The sequence below is a fragment of the Girardinichthys multiradiatus genome, chromosome 20 (genome assembly GCF_021462225.1).
Source record: "Girardinichthys multiradiatus isolate DD_20200921_A chromosome 20, DD_fGirMul_XY1, whole genome shotgun sequence".
In the NCBI taxonomy this organism is placed as follows: Eukaryota; Metazoa; Chordata; class Actinopteri; order Cyprinodontiformes; family Goodeidae; genus Girardinichthys; species Girardinichthys multiradiatus.
In genome coordinates, this window is record NC_061812.1 from 18,725,389 (window position 1) to 18,745,542 (window position 20,154).

Here is a 20,154-nt window from a genome sequence, read left to right on the forward strand (position 1 = left end):
GCCGTGGTTATTTTTCATTCTTTAGTAGGTTCTCTGGGGACACATTGTCCAACTATGCATGTTTTTACCCAGTTTTACAGATGTTTTGTTTTAGATTTCTCCTTTAATAGAAGATAACAGCACAGTTCAGCTTTCATAGTAAGCTTTGTCGTCGCAGAACAGTACACAACACCATCTTCCTACATAAAGGTCATGAGGGCAACAGATTAATTGTAATAGCCAACCAGATACATTGTTTAACAACTCATTTATTTTAGTTTAGCAGAAATAAAAGCCTCAACACCTCATGCAGATAATATGTTGCATTTGTTGTGTGGAACTGGAAATGTTTTGGTTTTTAATTGCAAAATGTTGACTTGGTTTAAGCCATGGCTGGCCGCATGTTCTTTAAACAGAAAACCCACTCATATATACCATACATCTGAATCAGCATTTTGTCATTGACAAAAAGTTGTGCTTAGCTCTAAATATGATATCACATAACGACTAAATACATTCAGGACATGACACTCAGAAGCTGTAATTGACTGATTTATTTTCTACATTTTCAAAATATATATAAACCAAACTAGATAATGTTGGGTTACATTATGTGAATTAGCTAGTTTGACTGTGTTTGAAGCTGTCAAAATGATCAAAGATAATTTGCATCAAGCCCATATTACAGAGATACTATGAGTTACAGATGTGTTTTTGCACCTGGAAAAAACAAATAGCTAATTTAGCCCCATCCGTCTTATCATCAACTCTGATTTCCACTGAAGAAAATCATCCCCAAAGCATAATGCTGTCACCTCTATGTTTTACTTTGTGGATGCAGTGATCAATGTGCTTATTTTTGTTATGTAGGCCAAAATGTTTCTGTTTGTCTTCATGATTATGTTTTTTCACTGATGCTCCCTCAGAGGATTGTTAGAGAGCTCAGTAAACCCAGCATATTTGTTAATTTGAACATTGTGTCATCTTCTCCAACTAAATATGATATATATTCTTTGGGGAATTTGGGAGACATGTCAGTTTAGAGAATAAAACCAAATAGTAATTTTACCTAACACATGCATAAAAATCTAGAAACTAAAAATAGGCTTCTTTGTTTATCTGAAGCTGTTTATCCAAAGATCTGCATCAGGTTTTTATGCGACTCTTTCTGCAATTTGAGCATTGAGCATTGGCATTTTGAGGGTGACTCGGAGCATAAATCTGGACTGCAGGCTCTTCATGATGCTCCAGGCATTTGACCTCTCTCTGGAGGATGTACACTCAAATGCTTCTCTCCAAGGTCTCAGGTCAAGGAGAAGAAAGTAATACTCATGGGAGGAAGTAGATCCCTTTCTTAAAGCTAGTTACAAGTCATGTTTTTACACCTTTAGTGTCTGGTTACGCAGCTGAATGTTCACCCAGATGATCGAGTGATGGATGGGTTAGAGTGATTTAAATTGTGGACTGAAGAGGACAAATTTAACTGTTCTCCATATGTGTTCTTCTAAAGGAAGATAAATCAAGCTAAACTTAATTCAGAGTTTTCTATGTATTAAGTTTAAACCTTTAGAGATTATTTGGATGAAATCTGTTTTACCTTTTCAGTTTTAAGTGATGTTTTTGGGTTTAAATAATTACTTATGCCGTTTATAGTCAAATAAATATTTAGCTACATGTATGCTATGAGTGCATAAACAGAAGTGAAATTACTTGTTTTTGCGCACAATACTGGCCAGTAAAGCGAATTCTGATCCTAAACAAAGGAAAAAAAGACAGGTTCGAGTTTTTTGTGGTCCTGCACAAAGCGTTTTTCACACCCATGATGTTGTAGTAAGTAATGGGGCAGGAGGGAGCACCAGTATTAAAAACAAGATAAAAATAAAAACAAATCCACATGGTAATTTCTTGATTCCTTGTGTACAGCTTCTCCTATGTCTTCTCCTTCTGACCCGCAGCGGTTCTACATTCCTACTTGCTTATTGGGCAGAAAATGGCTGAGACCCATGACCTTGGGGAGACCCGAGCTTCAGCTGTCACACAGGTGTGTGGCCTCGGGGGGGGCAGTGAGGTTATAGACTTTCTCAAGCCAGTAGCTCAAACTCTCTCATGGTCCAACCACAGGATTCTTTAGGGATATTGGGTCACATTCAGAGTCTCATTCCTGCTTCCTTGTGATTGTGTTTGTGGGTACACTCTATTATTATGACATCTTTATAGCCCTATCAGATTGTTGCATATCTGCCTTTTGCTTCGATTCAGGAATAAATCCATCACATTCCTGTATTGTCTTGCTATGCATTTTACACTGTGATCGTTTTGATCACTTGATAAACCAGGCGGTCAAATATATTTTTGGACACTCTTCATGCATCTATTTACACTACTCCACACACATGTGCTACTGAAATGTCACAACAACAACAACAACCCGATAATACTTCACATACATCACATGCTATGCAGATACTCAGTGTGCAAGACTGCTGACTAGTCAAAACAACTCAATCTGATGAACTCTGACCTTTCTGATTAATTCGGCTATTTGTTTGCTTTATTGTACACTAAGTTTTGAAAGTGGCATACCCTAAGGCACTATATGTCTCTCATGCTTTGGTAATGGAAACAGTGCTGCTTTTTCAATGTGAATGTTTGCAGATGTCCTAAACTGAGAGGGAAATTACTTAATTGGCTAGTAAAATACTTAGTGTGGTTCAGTAAAATTCAGTAAAGGGAGGATACTGCATTTCCTGAGGGAAAACTCTCTTTGCATTCCTATTTCTCCCTCAGTGCTGTGATTGTGCTTTTATGAGTGCAAAGAATAGTTGGAAAACTGATCTGTTCCTTCCTCCTTTTATTTCACTTTCAAATGTCGGACCAGGATTTGATCTGCAAAATCAGGACAACAAATTACCCAAAACAAATCCTAATGTGATCAGGTTTGAACTATGCTCTGAGCCTTATCTCCACCAACAAGGACCCAGATGAGGAAGAAAATAAGAAATTTAAGTTCAGGGAATGTGATTCTATGTTGTAATTATCAGGTAAAAGTTTCATTCTCAATTTTATTATCTCCTTATTTTGCAGCTCCAGCTATGGCTACTGGACTGTCAGCACATGTATTTAACCTGGGTCATTATGTGTAGTTTGAGGTTTGGACTGAAAGATTTTATCTGGTTTAGTTGATGAAAGGTTTGGATGAACATTCAACTGTGGGAAATTTAATAAGGTGCAACGTTTCTGAAGGATTGTTAAAAAATCTTATCCTGGTTCATTTTAAAATCAGGATTATTGGTTAAAAATGAACAGAAATATTACTGCACATTTTCCTTTCCCCTAATTTTAACTGGAAATGTTTTTTTTATTTGTGGTTATTGTACAAATTTCCCAATTATTTTTGCTGGAAGCTGGTTCTAAGAAAACGCATTAGGAATGGAAAATGGGGACAACAATCTCTATGGGAAACATTGTGCTTCGCCCCATTCTGCATTTTCTAAACATTTAAAAGGAAACTGGGGAATTGACTTAGTTATGTGGCACTTTCCTGGCCTTACTGACTACTCACTGTTTTTACAACACTACAAGACACATTTACACACACAGAATGATTCACAGCTGTCCTAATGTCCGTTTCAAAATAATCAAAATTAAACTTAATATGCTTTTATATGAAATGTTTAATGTAAGCCATTTAGAAGAACCTCTTGTAATAAAGATGCACTTTTCATAAGCGTTTAAAACACAATTTAATATCCTTTTCTTTGCTCATGTAAAGTGCCTTGAAAAAATTGATTTCCCTTTTTTAAAGTTTTCCACATTTTGTTACAAGTAAGACATTCAATGGGTCTTACTGGGATCTATCTGTTTTTAATTTGCATACTAAATGCTATGTGTGAAGGAAAACCAACTTGCACATCGCCCTGGATACAGCATCCCCATGTTGTAACACAGTGGTGACAGCATCCTGCTGTGGAGATTAAGGTTTCTCCAGCAAGCTGGTTAGATTTGATGGCAAGATGGTTGGACCTAAATCGAGACTATAAGAAAACTTAAGGCTGCAACAGACTTGAGAAGCTCACTCTTCAGTAGGACAGCAACCAGAAACATACAAAAAGAGCTGCAGTGGATTGGTTTTAGATTAATACATATTCATGCATTAGAATAGCCCAGTCAAAGACCGAATCTAAATCCAACTTTGAATTTGTAGCAAGACCAGAAAATGTATGTCTACAGATACTGTTGATCCAATATGAGTGAGTATGAGCTATTTTGCGAGTAATAATGGGCTGTAATTTCAGTCTCCAATAGTACAGAGTTGGTGAAGACAATCCAAATGACTTGCAGCTGTAATTTCAGCGAAGGTGGTTTGAAGTATTGATTCTGTGGGGTTTGAATACAAACGCATGCCACAATATTCAAATTATTTCTAAAAGGTCTTGAAAGATGTGAATCATTTTTCGTCCTCTTCACAATTATGTACTACGTTGAGTCAAGGAAAATTAAGTTTTTTTTGTACAGCACGTGCTTAAAATGCTTAAAATGATGATGTTGTCCCTACTTTGCAGTGACAAAATAACAAAGTACATCACAGTGGCATGATAAAGGAAAGTAAAAAAAAAAGTAAAGTTGGACTACAGACTGAAATTAATGAATTTTTATATTTTAGGGCGGAACAAGCCCCATGTTGGAAAGTCTGTTTTAACTTAGTCATTGATGCACAATTTATGCATTGTGCCTTTTGGTCCATATTTTTTCTTAACATAAAATCAAGCGTTTCTCCCTTGAAGAGCCCAGCTCAACCATAGTCTGTAGGAGGGGGTCTTTTGTAGTGAACTGCTTCTCACTATGGACATCGAGGTCATTTTGTGTCGTCTCTTCCAAGATGGAAAATCCTAATTATTCTTTATCCCCATTAGAATACGTTTACCACTATGTTTTAGTTAATAGTTTATTAAAAGAATCAAAAACAACTCTAAACAAATGAGTTTTAACCTTGATTTAAAAGAGATCAGGGATTAAGCAGTTTTTTGGAAGTTTGTTCCAGATTAGTAGAGCATAAGAACTGAACGCTGCTTCTCTATGTTTGGTTCTGACTCTGGGGTTGCAGTGCAGACTTCAGCCAGAAGACCTGAGTGGTCTGGAAGGTTTGATACGACATCAATAGATCTTTAATATATTTTGCTGCTAAGCTATTCTGTGATTTATAAACTAATAGAAGTATTTTAAAGACTAGCCTTTGAGATACAGGGAGTTTAGAACTGGGGACCTTTCATTACATTACATTACAAGTTTGTAATTGTAACTTAATGATATGTGTAACGTTGAATGGTGTGATTATACAGACCATGTGTAAATATGTTTTGTCTGTAGGATAATTAGTTGGATTAATTTTGTCCTGTGTTTATTCCCTGTAGATGTGAATGAATGTGAGGAAACCAATGGAGGCTGCGAGGCTCTCTGCTGTAACACCATTGGAAGCTTTTACTGCAGATGTCCTTCTGGACAGAAGCTGAAGGAAGATGGCAAAACGTGTGAAGGTTTGCTGTGTTTTCATTAGTTTCATTCTGTTGTTTCAGTTTCCAGTGTCACTCCAACATTTTATAAAAAGGTTTCCGCCCTGTAATGTAATTCAATTCAATTCAGTTTTATTTATTTAGCACCAATTCACAACACATGTTGTCTCAAGGCACTTCACAACAGTCAGGTACATACATTCCAATTAATCCTAACCATTGAACAGTGCAGTCGGAGTTAGCTTTTTATTCAAATTGGATAAAAGGTTTTTCTATCTAAGGAAACCCAGCAGATTGCATCCAGTCAGTGACTTGCAGCATTCCCTCCTCCCGGAGGAGCATGTAGAGACAGTGGACAGTCACTGGCGTTGACTTTGCAGCAATCCCTCAATGTACAGTTCTGTAGTTATTGTTTCTCGTTGCCATTAATTTACATGCAATTTAGAAGGCCAGGTAGTCTTAAAAGCTGTAAGGTGTATTGGCCCTAACCCCTTTCACTCACTGGGGAGAACTCCTACTCTTTAAGGCTCAGCTGGGGGCTTGTGAGGGGCAACTCACAACTTTCCTCTGGACTCCTTTCTAGAGGAATCCAGCTCCTCTCCAGAAGCTGGATTCAGGAACCCAAAACTGTGTAAAAGGAGAAAGCTGCTATATCTTTTTGGCTCTGCTCAACCTCAAACACCAGCTTCTACTCCTTTCCCTTCAATAACTTAATGTTCCATGTCCATTGAACCATATTATGACTACAGGAATGGGGACACCTGGGAAATATATTACATCCCATTGGGCTCTGGGCCAATATTTGGTCAATTTTTACATTGTTTTTACATCAAGGTTGTATTGTAAATGTTTAAAATGTATTTACATTTGGTACTTATTAGGCAAGGGCTGGTATAAGATGCTCACAATGTGATCACTTTTGAGTAAACAAATACCAGATTTTCAGGGTATCCCAGTATTTACCCAAAAATAACTGATGTATTTACTGTGATTTTGATACAGACTAAAGCAAAATATAGAACAATAAATGTGTTTCTTCTGTTCTGTTTAAAAAGAAATAGTTGGCTAATTAGTCAGGCTATCTGCTCTGAAGGAGCCTGGTGTCAGCTGCTTAAAGACATGCTGCTCTTATCTTGTCAGCTGTATTGTTTAAAAAGCGCTGTCCTAATAGAAGTAATAAGCGGCCCTTTAGTTTCCACATCACATCAGTGTTATTTCTGACTGGGAACTTTTCAAACAGCCTAATTTGTAGACAACAATGGAGGAGCCTTATTGCGGCCAGCTAACAGGCAGTGTGCAGCAACCGGTGGGGGAGAGGGGTGCTGCCCTAGTCACTTTAAAATTTTCTGTGCCATCTTATTAAATGAACTTTAAACCCTGAGAGGAGGAATATTTGAGCACTTTTGAAACCACCATGTTTTAAAATCTGAATGCATCTTGATACTAGAGACCTCAACGCCCTGAACTGTTTGGTGTATAAAAGCACTGAAACACATTTGGCTGATCTTTGCCACCAAAATGATAGAAGCCACAGTGTTAGTTTCATATTTTACCAAGTTTAACTTCATCAACTGGAGGGTCGCGTCCAAATTACTCAACAGTCTCTAAACTCTAGCAATACATCTAACAAACGCACAGCTTAGCAGAAAATGTAAAGTGAGACGAGTCTCTTGAATACAGATTTGTCCATTAAATTTGAATATTATTGAAAAGTCAATTTATTTCAGTGACTACATCACTAAGTGAAACACATTATATAGATTAATTTCAGTTTTCAAGCCTTTATTTCTGTTAATTATGACAATTTATTACAGCAGTTGAAAAAATTAGAATATTGCATCAGACCAATAAAAACAAATTAATACAGAAATGTGGGTTTACTGAAATAAATGTCTGATAACAATAATACATGCTCTTTTCTCAGTCTTGCTGGATATTTTTGACTTGCACTGAAATAATCTTGCTCTCAGCTGTCTCTTGGGTTGACACATCTGTAAACGAAATTTTTAGTACTGTGAAGATAACAAGAACATTGGCTCACCTGAACTAAGATTCTTACCAGAGTTTTACTTTTTGCCACATCTTAGCTGATGTTTCTGGGGAATATCTGTGAGCGAAACGTCTATGCGGAACAATGGTTCCTCTGTGCAGCAGCCAACCTTAGAGGAGAGTAAAGCCATCTGCAGGGAGAACCCGCTGAGATCTGATCCAGGACACTGTTTTTTAGAGACCTGATGTGAACGTTGTCACAGCTGGCTTTCATAGCCATCTGACCTTTGCCACTGCTGCAAACAGCTACCCGCAGCATTAATGTCCTAATTGTCTGTAAAAGGTCGGTATATTAACAGCAGTAGAAGAAGCTGCCTGGAAGCATTCGGTGCTGTAGATGTTTGTTTGAGGCTGCGTGTTTGTTGCTGCGTTTGCAGAAACTGATCTGCTTTTCTCTTACATAGAGGGTTTTAAAGCAAAGGATTTGAACTTTAGAAGACACACAACATCGATTCATTTCACTCAGAGGAGATGAACTTCTCAGCTGGAATTTATACTGTCAAATTTGCTTTGAGGAATCCCATCCTTGCAGGCTATTGTATTTCTTTTCAAAGTGAAGTCTTAGTGTAGAATATTGTCAGACAGAAATATTTGATTACTTTTGTTTTCTAAAATAAAAAACAAGCTTCGTTTATACAGTTATGAGACCTCAGCCAAGTTCTTTTTTAGGGATGATTTGATGGGTCTTGGAGAATGCCAATCAAAGTAGAAGAGCCCTGCAGTACCAGCTGTTATGCTGACGGTGGAGTAACAGTTTCAGCATGATGCTGTCATGTCAAACACAGTTTACAGCTCAGGCGTTTTACAAGCCTGAAGCTGTGCCAGCCTCTGGCACGTGTCAAAATAATGAACAACCAAAACCAACATGGTTGCTGCTTTTACCTATGAGATTAGCCCAGTTACTGTGAAGATAGTCTTCTTTGTCTGCAGAAGAGACTTTCATTATTGCTCTTAGATGCTTGTTTCAAATGTTTAAATGAGCGCCTTACTAAGCAGCGTTAAACATTTTTAAGAAATGTGAACTAAACAATTCTGCTTTGAACATGACAAACTGGATCTGAGTGCAGCTCTTCCTGTAGACATTAAACACTGTATGAACTGAGAGGCTATAACACAAACCTTTGTTGTTTTATGCAGAAGATTGCAACATTTCCCATCAAAGGCATGAATATGGTGACTGCAGTGTGTGTGTGTGTGTGTGTGTGTGTCTGTGTGTGTGTGTGTGTGAAGGTTTCTGCATATGGGGCAGTTCATTTTGTTTTGTGAAAACCTGTTAAACTTAATATAAACTTAAGTCTCATGGCCTAACCACCAAAACTGACAGAGGCTTGAGTTGTTTCTGCAGCCCAGTTCTGTTGTTGCTGTGCGGGAACCTGCTTCAGGCTGGGAGGGAGATCAGCTGTGGGCTTGCAGGTTCAGAAGACTTGAGGAGAAAAATAAAGATGGAGCTTAATGCATTCTGTAACTTTTCTCTTCCACCGTCATAGATATATTTATAGCTAAAATAATGGCACAGGTTGTCTTTAATTTTCATAAATTATATTTTAGTCATTTAGCTCACCTTCTTTAAAGAGAATACATTATTTTATCAGAACAACACTGTCTTGTAGTGGCCACAATTAACAGGCAGGCAATGGGCCACTTTTCAGTCAGAAATTATTTTGCTTTCTCATTACTAAAGCAGCAAAACATTAGACTGAGGGCAGCTTTCATTTGACCAAATTAAAATTTATATGTCTTTCTATGTGAGGAACAATAACAGGAGATGATAAACCAGAATAAAAAGGGGCTCGCAAAGGTCATTATTAAGTACTTTTTGCTTGTATTAGGTTGGGCCCCATTTGTCTTCAGAACTGTCTCAGTTCTCATTGGCATAGGTTCAACAAGGTTCCCTAAATATTCCTCAGAGGTTTCTGGTTTATATTTATAACATCATGCAGTTGCTGGGGTTTTTAACTTAACATTCATGATGCAAATCACTACATCCCAAATTCGCTCTGTTGGTTTGAGATCTGGTGACTGTGGAGGCCATTTGTGTGCAGTGAACTCATTGTCATGTTCAAAAGTACAGTTGAAAATGATTTGGGCTTTGTGATGATGCATACGCAGATTGAAAGTTATCTTTCTTTTTATCTTTTATCTTTTTATTCCCTTCACTGTTTTCCATTTTCTTGATTTTGGTTTTAGTTTTAAATGTCTAAATGGTCTGGCACCTCCTAACCTTTAAAGAGTGTTTACACCCACACAAAGATCTCCAGACCAGAAGCTCTTAGTTGTTCCCAGGACTCGGCTCATGACCAGGAGAGAAGGAGCTTTTTCAGCCGCGGCTCCTAGGCTCTGGAACAATCTTCCTCTTTCTGTGAGGTCTGTGGCAATTTTAAATGATCTTAAATCTCTTTTAAAAACTCATGTTTTTAAACTGGATTTTTATGACTGAGCACGGCCTTTAGGCCACGTCTTGTTTCTTCTATGGCTTTTATAGGTTTTATTGCTTTTATTGTCAACCTATGAATGAATGAATGAGGGCCAAGAAAACATTTCCCACATCATGATACCATCACCAGCCTGAACTATTGATCTAAGCAGGATGGATCTATTCTTTCATGTTTTTGCCAGATTGTAACCCAGCTAAAATCAACACTTGTTGGACCAAACTGTTGTGTGAACTGGAGCCTCAGTTTTATGATTTTAGCTGACAGAAATGGGGCCCTGTGTGATCCTCTGTAGCTGTAGCCCATATGCTTCTAGTTCAAAAGCAAGTTCTTGAACTACACAGATCAAAATCTGGCACCAAATTCACCTAAATCCCCTTTCTGATGCTCAGTTTGAACTTCAGCAAGTTGTCCTCACCAGGTCTAGATGATTAAATGCATTAAGTTGCTTCCGTGTGATTGGCTTTTTGTCAACAAGCAACTGAAAAGATGTACCAATAAAAGTGAACAGTAAATTTATTTAGAAACTTTTTCATTTAAAAAAAATCATGGACGACTGAGAACGCGTTCTTTTTGGGACTTTGAATTTCCTTCAGAATGTTTAGGTGGTAAATTTTAAACAGAAATTAATTCAGTTTTAACCTGTGTGAAGAGATTCTTTGGTTACAAAAGAGCTGTGAATCTCTGAACTAAAGTAGAGCAGGTCTTAAGGCTGTATTATTGGAAATAAAATCTATAAAAGTTGAGGTCAGAGTCATTGTATCCTGCAGAGGTCTCTGTGGGACTTTTATCTACAGGTCATTTCTCTTCAGACTGAGGAAGGGATGCTGACAATAAGCATGCGTTTTACTGTTTTATAAGTTCTGTTAGGCACTGAAGTGGTATGCATGTGCTGGCAAAAGATTAAAAAGCATGGTGCTAAGCTCCTGAACAAAATTCTTTTGTAAGGCTCATTCCTTTCTCAGATGTTTTGGATAAAAAACACTGACTTTTGGCACTTGTCAAATTTGGCATTACTTTAGTGGCATTTTTTTAATCCACGTTTATTTTAAAAAGAACACTAGAAGATGGCACATCCTTTCGTCTGCTCGCCGCCTTCATTCTGTTAATAAATCCTCTCTTTAAATCATATGAGATTCTTTGAAGAAACGGTAAAATACAGTGGCCCTTTAACGAAATTTCATAAATCAGGAAAAGAACGAATCAATCACTGCCAGATGGCAAAATAGGAAAATAATGTATTTGGAGTTCGAGCAGAACAAGACAGAGGTAAAGTTTGGCGTGAGAGGGGAATGTGAGGACCGAAGCGAAAGAGAGGAGGACCTCCACCTCTGTCAGATGGGAGGGTGAAACAGAAAAGGAGATGGAGGGAGGCAGAGCAAAATAAGAAGTAGTCAGCATGGGATGTCAGTTCAGGACTCTTTACTGAGTAACTAAAAAATAGGTACTTTTTCTGAAGACATCTTGACAAGTTATACTCCAGCTATGGCTTTCACATCAGAATGTTGGATTGTCTTCCTGGTGCTTATTGAAGCAATGGCATCTCTGGCTGCAAACTACCCCTATGTTTACTACAGAAGAATCTGTTATAGGCCTCACTGCTATCACAGCTATCATGGCTACAACACTGGCTACCTGGCTGCTGCAGGTAAGTGGTGATGTTTTTTATGCAAAAAGCAGGTGAGGCATTGGTAAAGTTTTTATTTTTTGACTTCTGTTTTCACAATGCCTCTTCCAGACCATGACTGAATTTTATATATATATATATATATATATATATATATATATATATATATATATATATATATTTGCATTTGGTACAGCTAAAGTGCTTGGGGATAAACATGCATTATGAAACTTATTTGACGCTTTTTATTACCATTTTGCGTATATTTCTGCTTGTCTTATATGTCATGTTTGGAGTTAAGTCAAGACATTGCAGAAATAACTGCTGTGCACAATAAACGTGTCTTCTAAACTAACATGAAATATTTCTCCTTTGAGACGACACTGGGCTGCATTCAGAGCGTTCATGCAGCCTGCGTTAAAGCCAGAGGCTGCTGAGGCTTTGGCTCCAGCTCGCTGGGCATCGTGTTCTGGATGTGGAAACTTGGGCTGGAGGGTGGAGGGGATCGGCTGACTGACTGTGAGGCTGCAGCTGACAGAACAACTCCTCTCTCATTACATGAAAAACCAAACCAAAAGACTGCTTGCTCCATTGATGGAAAAATGCATTGATGGTTCCAGCCAGCTTGCCTAGATGAAGTGAAACTCAGGATTGGCAGTAGAGACACCAAACGGAAGAAAGTTTAGAAGCTTGTTTCTGCTCCAAATGCTATATTTGAATATGCTGGTGGACATTTCTGGGAAATGGGTTTAGCCAGAGGTTTTACAGCAGCAATTGTGCAAGTAAATGTTTTTCATTCTATTTTGCTATTCTTGCTCCTAATAACCAAAGCAAGATTTTTACAGAATTCCCAACAGCAATTTTATTTAGAAGTATTTGGCACTTTAAGAGTCCCACTTTGGACCATGTAATGACCTGATTTATGTGCAAATAACAGATAACATACTGGTTCAAAATAACACAAATAGGCTGAAGTTTAATTTTAACATTGATGCTTAGATGCAGATTGTTCAGATGCATCGCTGTGTTTATCCAACAGAACACAAAGTTCTTTAGATTACGTTTTTTTTCTGTGTTGCAAATTATCTTTCTACATTTGTCCTCCCACAAGGCTACAATATTTATTACCTTGACCCCCATGTTTATTATTTCTATGTATTGCAGGCTTTAAACTGTGTAACAGTATGAAGTAAAATCTTTAGGGACAGCTCACCTCTGCATGGGTGCCTCCAGAATGTTTTGATAAAGGATAGAAAGATGACTTAGGCATGAATAAAATCAATAAATGTTGCAAATAGTTCAAGCTTGTTTTCTCTTTTAAGTTCATATTGATGGATATTATTATACATGTAACAAAGACTTTGTTGGAAGAGGGATAGCGAGTTTTATGGTGGTGTTGGTGGAAATGCCCCACCTTGCATTGAGATGCAATTAAAGTCAATATTTATAACACATAGCATTCAAACTTGGGTGCCATATGTCACTTGATAAAAAGTTGTCTAAAGAAGCTCATCTGATTGCATTAAGTCACTAACTTTGCAGCAATCCCTCATACGGCCCAAGCAGGTGGCCACAGTGGAAAGTGTTGGCTGCATTTTAAAGGAAGAAACCTCTGGTTGAATCTGGCTCAGTATGGGTTGCCATCTGCTGCAACCCACTGGGGGTTGAGGGAACATAAAACAGACACAGAAATAAAAACACAGAAGCACTTCCCTTTTTATAGGAAGGACAACCGAGTACAGAAAGTTAATGGCAGCTGTAGCTCAGTTGCTTTGGCTGGAAGAGGAACACAGCTAAACAGAGAAGCACCAAGTCAGTATGTCAAAGAGGGTTCTGTGGAGAGATTATTGGCAGTTAGTATCTTATGTGCTGGGGTAGCTCACTTTACCACTTCAGTTTGGGGAAAAAGAAATCAGATTTTTCCAGACAGCAGCACTAACACCTAGTCGGGGTGGAGACAGTTTAAAAGTGGGTTTGATTTGTCTTAACTCCCATCTCACAAATGTCATAGGGGTTCCTGTAAATAATATTTTTTTGGTTAAATTATTTGGCACGCTGTTAGTTAGCCAAACCGACCATGTGAAACATGGTTTTTAGAGCAGGACATGAGGACTAGAGTTGCTTAGAGATGTTAGATATCTGTGGCCTCTGTTCCTCTCTGACTGGTCATCAGCTAAACTTTCCAGTGAAAACTAATCTTTGTTTTTTCAAACTGAGTTGACAAGGAACACAGTGTTCTGTAAGTAAGATACGTACTGCAAATACCTTCTCCAGAGATCACCACTGCTGCAAGTGATGTCATGTACAGTGGCTTGTAAAAGTATTCAAACCCCTTGAACACATATCGTCACATTACAATAACAAACATTAATGTATTTTATTGGAATTTTATGTGAAAGGCCAACACAAAGTGGTAAGTGAAGGACATTCTATATGATTTAAAACGTTTTTTACAAATAAAAATTGAAAAGTGCGGTGTGCAAAAGTATTCAGCCGCTTTCACTCTAAGTGCAACCGATTGCCTTTAGAAGTTGCCCGATGATTGCTAATGACTAAAGAGAGTCCACCTGTGTGTAATCTAATCTCAGTACAAATACAGCTGCTCTGTGATGGCTTCAGAGGTTGGTTAAGAGAATATTGGGGAGCAAACAGCATCATGAAGTCCAAGGAACACACCAGACAGTACAGGGATAAAGTTGTGGAGAAGTTTAAAGCAGGCTTAGGCTTTAAAAAGATTTCCCAAGCTTTTAACATCTCACGGAGCACTGTTCAATCCATCATCCGGTAATGGAAAGAGTTTGACACGACTGTAAACCTACCAAGAGAAGGCCGTCCACCTAAACTTACAGGCCGAACAAGGAGAGTACTGATCAGAGATCTGGCCAAGAGATCCATGGTGACTCTGGATGAACTGCAGAGATCCACACCTCAGCTGGTTTAATCTGTCCACAGGACTACTATTAGTCATCCACTGTACAAATGTGGTCTTTATGGAAGAGTGGCAAGAAGAAAACCATTGTTAAAAGAAAACCATAAGAAGTCCAGTTTGCAGTTTTCAGAAGCTATGTTGGGGACACAGCAAACATGTGGAAGAAGGTGCTTTGGTCAGAACCAAAATTGAACGTTTTGGCCAAAATGCAAAACGCTATGTGTGGCGGAGAAATGACACTGCACGTCACTCTGAACACATCATCCCCACTGTCAATTATGGTGGTGGCAGCATCATGCTCTGGGGATGCTTCTCTAAAGCAGGGGCTGGGAAAGTGATCAGAGCTGATGGGAAGATCATCTTCAGTTTTTTATTTGTGAAAAAAAACCAAAAAACATTCATTCTACTTCACGATTTACAACCACTTTGTGTTGGTCTTTCACATAAAATTCCAATAAAATATATTTAAGTTTGTGGTTGTAATGTGACTATGTGGAAAGGTTCAAGGGGTATGAATACTTTAACAAGCCACTGTATTTGTACATGGAATCTGTCATTGGGGATTTGTATTTTGTCTGGTTGGATGAATGTTAAATTTACAGTTTGTTTTATTTGCACTGTTCGCTGTCAACACTAAATAAAAACCGTATGATTTTTTACTGAAGCCTCTGGTGTATTTTCTGCTGAATTATCCAAATTAAAAGCAATTTCTCTGCTAGGGTGAAAGCAGGCAGTCAGCCTGTTCTTTAAACTTTCAGATCACCTTTTTTTCACACGGATTTCAGTAAATTTTTGAAATAGTTTCCCGCTGAAAAAAGTTGCCTAAGGCCAGCATTGTTCTGAACAACACATCTCAGTCTCAGGCACTGTGTTTTATGATGCACTAGTCTGTTTTACAGACCTCAGCTGCAGCCTTCCTCATTTTAAATGCATCATTTGTTGCTGTCGGCAATGTTTTCATTGTATTTACTGCAATACTTTTGGATGTTTTGGAAAAAATAGGTGATTTGTCACCAATGTCCTTAATGTGTGAATTGTCCTGATCTCAGAGAGGCTGTTAGAAGTCCATCTGGAGACGGGCTTCATAAGTCAGCTCTGATCTCACAGGGGGGTCTACTCACAAAATGCATTAGTCTTTGACCCCTGAAATTGGTGCTGTCCAGATTCATCATTTGTTTGATTAGAAATCGGTTCACATACGAAGGGCAGTTACTACCACATGGGAGGAAATGTTTGTTTGAGTTGCAGTAAGCTTGTAAAATACTTTCCACCCTATTCTCATCCATCATCTCCTCTCAGCTAGAGGTACATCTTTATCCTAGAGCCTGACTTATTAAAATAATCTCACAATTTGGCAGTTCATTTGGGGTTTCTTTTCTTATAATGAGAGGTTTACGTCAAATTGCAAATCTCCGTTCTTCCTGTCTGGTTCTTCTCTTCAGATATAGATGAATGCCAGGTCCATAACGGAGGCTGCCAGCACACATGTATTAACACCAGAGACTCCTACTATTGTGAATGCCACCCCGGCTCGAGGCTTCATGTGGACGGCCGCACCTGCCTCGGTAAGTAATAAGAGCAACTCTGTGACCTCCACTGCTTTATATATATGGGATTAATAAAAATATGGATGGAAATTGAGCCGTTATGGCAGCTGGTGCACTCAATGATTAAAATCTCTAATGGTACAAAAGAAAAATGAATAAAAAGAGAAATGTTATGTACTCCAATGTGGTAATGGGATAACATGTAGTTTCGTTCTCCATTTGATCCAATTAGACCACAGTTGGACTCCCTGTAGTGACACTTTGTAATGTAATATTTTTTTCTCAGCACTCACGTAAACAATGAAATACTGTTTTGGGAAGAATTTGCTCTTGGACACTTTTCAAAGTTGGCTTCAATATTCTTGTTTGTCATTTTATGAAAGCTTGGGTAGATATTTTTTGGTATGGGCATTTATGTCTTCTAAAAAATTCACCAGCCACCCCAGTTCTGATTACTGTCAGACCTGTAGAATCAAGAAATTACTTAAGTGAAACCTGTCTGACAACATGAAGCAGGCCAGAATATCTCAAAAAACAACACATCATAACCTAATCAAAAGAAATAAAAAATAAAAAAACGCTGAGAAACGTCACCATGCAAAAATTACCTCCATGGGAGAGGTCAAAGGCCGAAACCATTGCATGAACAAAGAACACAAACATCTGTTTCATGTCTGCCAAAAAATATCTTGTTGATTCCAACATGTTTGGAAAAATATTCTGTGGACTGACGGGATAGAAATGGAAATTTTGGAAGATGGCAAAAAAAAAAAAAACAGCTTTTCATACCAAGAACGTCATCCTGAAAGGAAAACATGGTGGTAGTGTGATGGTGAGCAACAACAACCATTTCTGTCAGTGGTAGTTACAGTTTACCCCAAGACACTTAACCTTGCTTAGTAAAATCCATGATACAGAGATGATTTACACAGAGTTTCATTTATCTCAGCATGCGTAGCATAGATTAAAGCATTGTTGGACAAATTTAATTGAATCAAAAGATCAGGAGTACTATGATACTTCTATTTTGACCCAAGTAATTTTGGCATCAAATATTTAGGTGTCACTGGCTTAACAATCACAAATGTTGTGATACACTAAGGTCTGTGAGCTAAAAAAAAATACAAATAGTTTTTTTAGGCCTGAGGAGAACGGCTTAGAGAAAATGCTGGTGGGTGAATGGGAAGAGGAGTTTCTTGATTGCTCCTCTTACCTAGCAGACTTGAATCACTTGATGAGCACCAGGTGCTGTGCTGCAGCCAGTGCAGCCCATTCTCATGTAGATGATCTGCAGAGTCAGGAAGAAAAAGTCACAAAAGTCCACAGCCATCTGGAATAAGGAAACCTTTTTTCCCTGTTTCTTAAGGCTGACATCCAGATTGTATTTATTCGCTACCAGCCACCTTGACTGAAAACGCAAAAGATAACCTTAGAAAGACCTTAGCAAAGTCTAATGAAAGGACAATATTAGTTTAGCTCTTTGGAAGCAAAGTATAAAAAAGTGAGAAGTGACTTTAGACTTTTACACAGATCTTTATAAGCCTGGTGCTAGCTTCTGCAGTCAGGAATGTGTACTGACATTTAGATTTGAAATCATTATGTTGCTCTTAGCTTCTTGAAGCAGGGTAATTTGTCTTACAGCATAGACATGTTAGCAGGAACCCAACTGTTCATGAAATGCTCTTGTGAGACAGATGTCCCATGAAGAAATAAGTGATTACAACCTTTACAACAGTCATGTATGATGCTGTTTATACATTTTGTATTTCTGGACATTCTAACAGTTTGAGTTCATAAAGGTATGGAAATAGAGATCAGCACAGACTCAGCTGTGCTTACATCAACTCTGTCTCAACTCTGGACTTCTTCTCCAGCTCATTTGGCCAGTGAACTTCACATATATCCCACACACTTAGTGTGGAGCTGCATAATATTTGAGCTGGAAGTCGCTGTGCAGTTTGACATACACTCAAGACGGATGGGTCTTGATTCTAGACTCTCAGTATGATAACACGGCCTTTGAGTGCCTCTACCTGTTCTTTTCCCTGAAAATACATGAGATCAGACTGAACTAAACCTCGTCAGTGGATGAGTGCGTCATCCACTGTGGGTGCCTGTCACCCAAGTATCTCTGAGTTTTAGCCTCTCATTGTGCTGAGGTATTTTAAGTAGAAATATCCAGCTTTACGTTTTAAAATCTCCATGTGTATTACTTCAGCATTGAGTGGTTTATTCCTGAAAGATGCCTAATTGTCTCTGCCTTTCTATTTCCATTTGCATTTTCAGCCGTGCATTCATGCACCGTCCGAAATGGAGGATGTGAACACTATTGTCTGCAGCAGTCAGCTTCTCATTTTCGCTGCCGCTGCAAGCCAAATTATGTGCTAGCACAGGATGGCAAGCACTGTATATGTAAGTGACCATGCTTCTATAGTCTTAATATGTATATAATACGCATCACCTAAACAAGCAAGAGAAAAAAAAGGAGGCAAATTGATTGAACTATTCCTGTCTGAGGAAAGGTGTGGCTCTGATCATAATGCTAAAAACACTTTGACTTATTCTGCTGGCAGTTGTAATTATGTCTCAGGAAGACCGAGATTAAATAGCACTCTGGGGATAAGGCGCCAAGTTGTATTAAATTACACTCATTGTTTTCTTTGGGTTTTTTTCATAATTAGTGTTTTGATGTCCGCTGCTTGTTTTAATCACCGTCTCTAAGGCTGCACTGTCAAGTATGGTCTTCTAAACATGGGAAATTATACATGAATTACCATCTTCTAAATGACTGTCTGTTAGATGCTTTTACTTTGTAATTGTTGGCTTCGAACAGCTTCCTCTAATTTTTGCAGAGCTGAAGGTTCTCATCATGTATGCCAGGCAGGCTCTCACAAGCTAAATCCTGCAAAGAGAGCAAGGGATAAAGACAAGCAAGCTTCAAAGCTTTGCACATGTGGGCATTAACATTTAGAATAGTCTAGTTTTACCGATTTCTGCTGCAAAACAATGGAGAATGTGTTATGTGTATAACTATGTGCTTTTTGTGTTACAGTGCGGAATCCTTGTGCAAATCAGAATGGAGGCTGCATGCATGAGTGTCGAGTTGATGGAGGAAATCCTTTCTGTAACTGTAAACCTGGCTATCTGCTGGGTGAAGATGGGAAAACGTGCGAAGGTAGTTTAAACTATGAGTTATGCATGAAGCATGGAGTAGAGGTTCAGTGTTAGGTGGACTAAAAATATTTTAAGATGGATAGCCTAAATCTTCAAAGAGCTGCTGGATTGATTCTGTTTTGTTATTATAAAATGTACTTGGAACATTTGCAAAAGTAAAAAAACTAAAAAGTATGGGTTTAATCATAAAAATTATAAACTTTGAATGAAAATAAGATTTCTTATTGTGCAGCCAGTGTGGTTAGGCTCAGCTAAAACTATGAAGGTTATGTAGTTTTCAGGTTTTCACTATAAAAAGCATTTGATTTGCGAGGAGCACATTTAAAATGTAATTGAACTTGTGCAGATCCCATTCATTTCTTCCTTTAGTTCATAATGTTTCAATGCTTCCTCCCTTTAGATATCGACGAGTGTAAAACAGAGGAGACCAGCTGTGCTCATGGCTGCCACAACACTCTGGGCTCCTACACCTGTGTTTGTAACGCCGCCTATGAGCTGGGATCTGATGGGAAACAGTGTTACAGTCAGTTTGAATTTTATATATTATTATGTTTAAACCTTTCACTCCATTGACAGAGCACGCAGAATTATATGTTTGCCATGACAGACCTCCTGATCTCACTGTGAACTTTAGGGATTGAGATGGAGATTGTGAACAGCTGTGAGAGCAACAACGGTGGATGTTCACATCACTGCCAGCATTCGACCAGCGGACCTGTATGCACCTGTAACCATGGTTACCGGCTCGATGACGACCTGAAAACCTGTGTTGGTAGGAGACTGTGAAGTACTCAAACTGACGTAAAACACCTTTGTCAGTGAGCCTGAACTGATTACATTAACTCACATTTTTACAAGAAATGATGAGCGGAATAATCTGTTAGAATAAATTTTGAATTCTAAATAA

The 20,154-nt window shown here is 38.3% G+C and overlaps 1 protein-coding gene across 3 annotated transcripts in view; it reads left to right on the forward strand.

The window, feature by feature from the left end:
• megf6b (multiple EGF-like-domains 6b) overlaps nucleotides 1-20,154 on the forward strand; it is a 93,104-nt gene that overhangs the window by 46,794 nt on the left and 26,156 nt on the right. For all 3 annotated transcript variants that reach the window (XM_047347403.1, XM_047347400.1, XM_047347402.1), the window contains exons 5-10: nucleotides 5,391-5,513; nucleotides 15,969-16,091; nucleotides 18,360-18,485; nucleotides 19,126-19,248; nucleotides 19,648-19,770; nucleotides 19,882-20,019. In XM_047347403.1, the coding sequence (XP_047203359.1) occupies nucleotides 5,391-5,513; nucleotides 15,969-16,091; nucleotides 18,360-18,485; nucleotides 19,126-19,248; nucleotides 19,648-19,770; nucleotides 19,882-20,019 (756 nt within the window). The remainder of the gene's footprint in view (nucleotides 1-5,390; nucleotides 5,514-15,968; nucleotides 16,092-18,359; nucleotides 18,486-19,125; nucleotides 19,249-19,647; nucleotides 19,771-19,881; nucleotides 20,020-20,154) is intronic.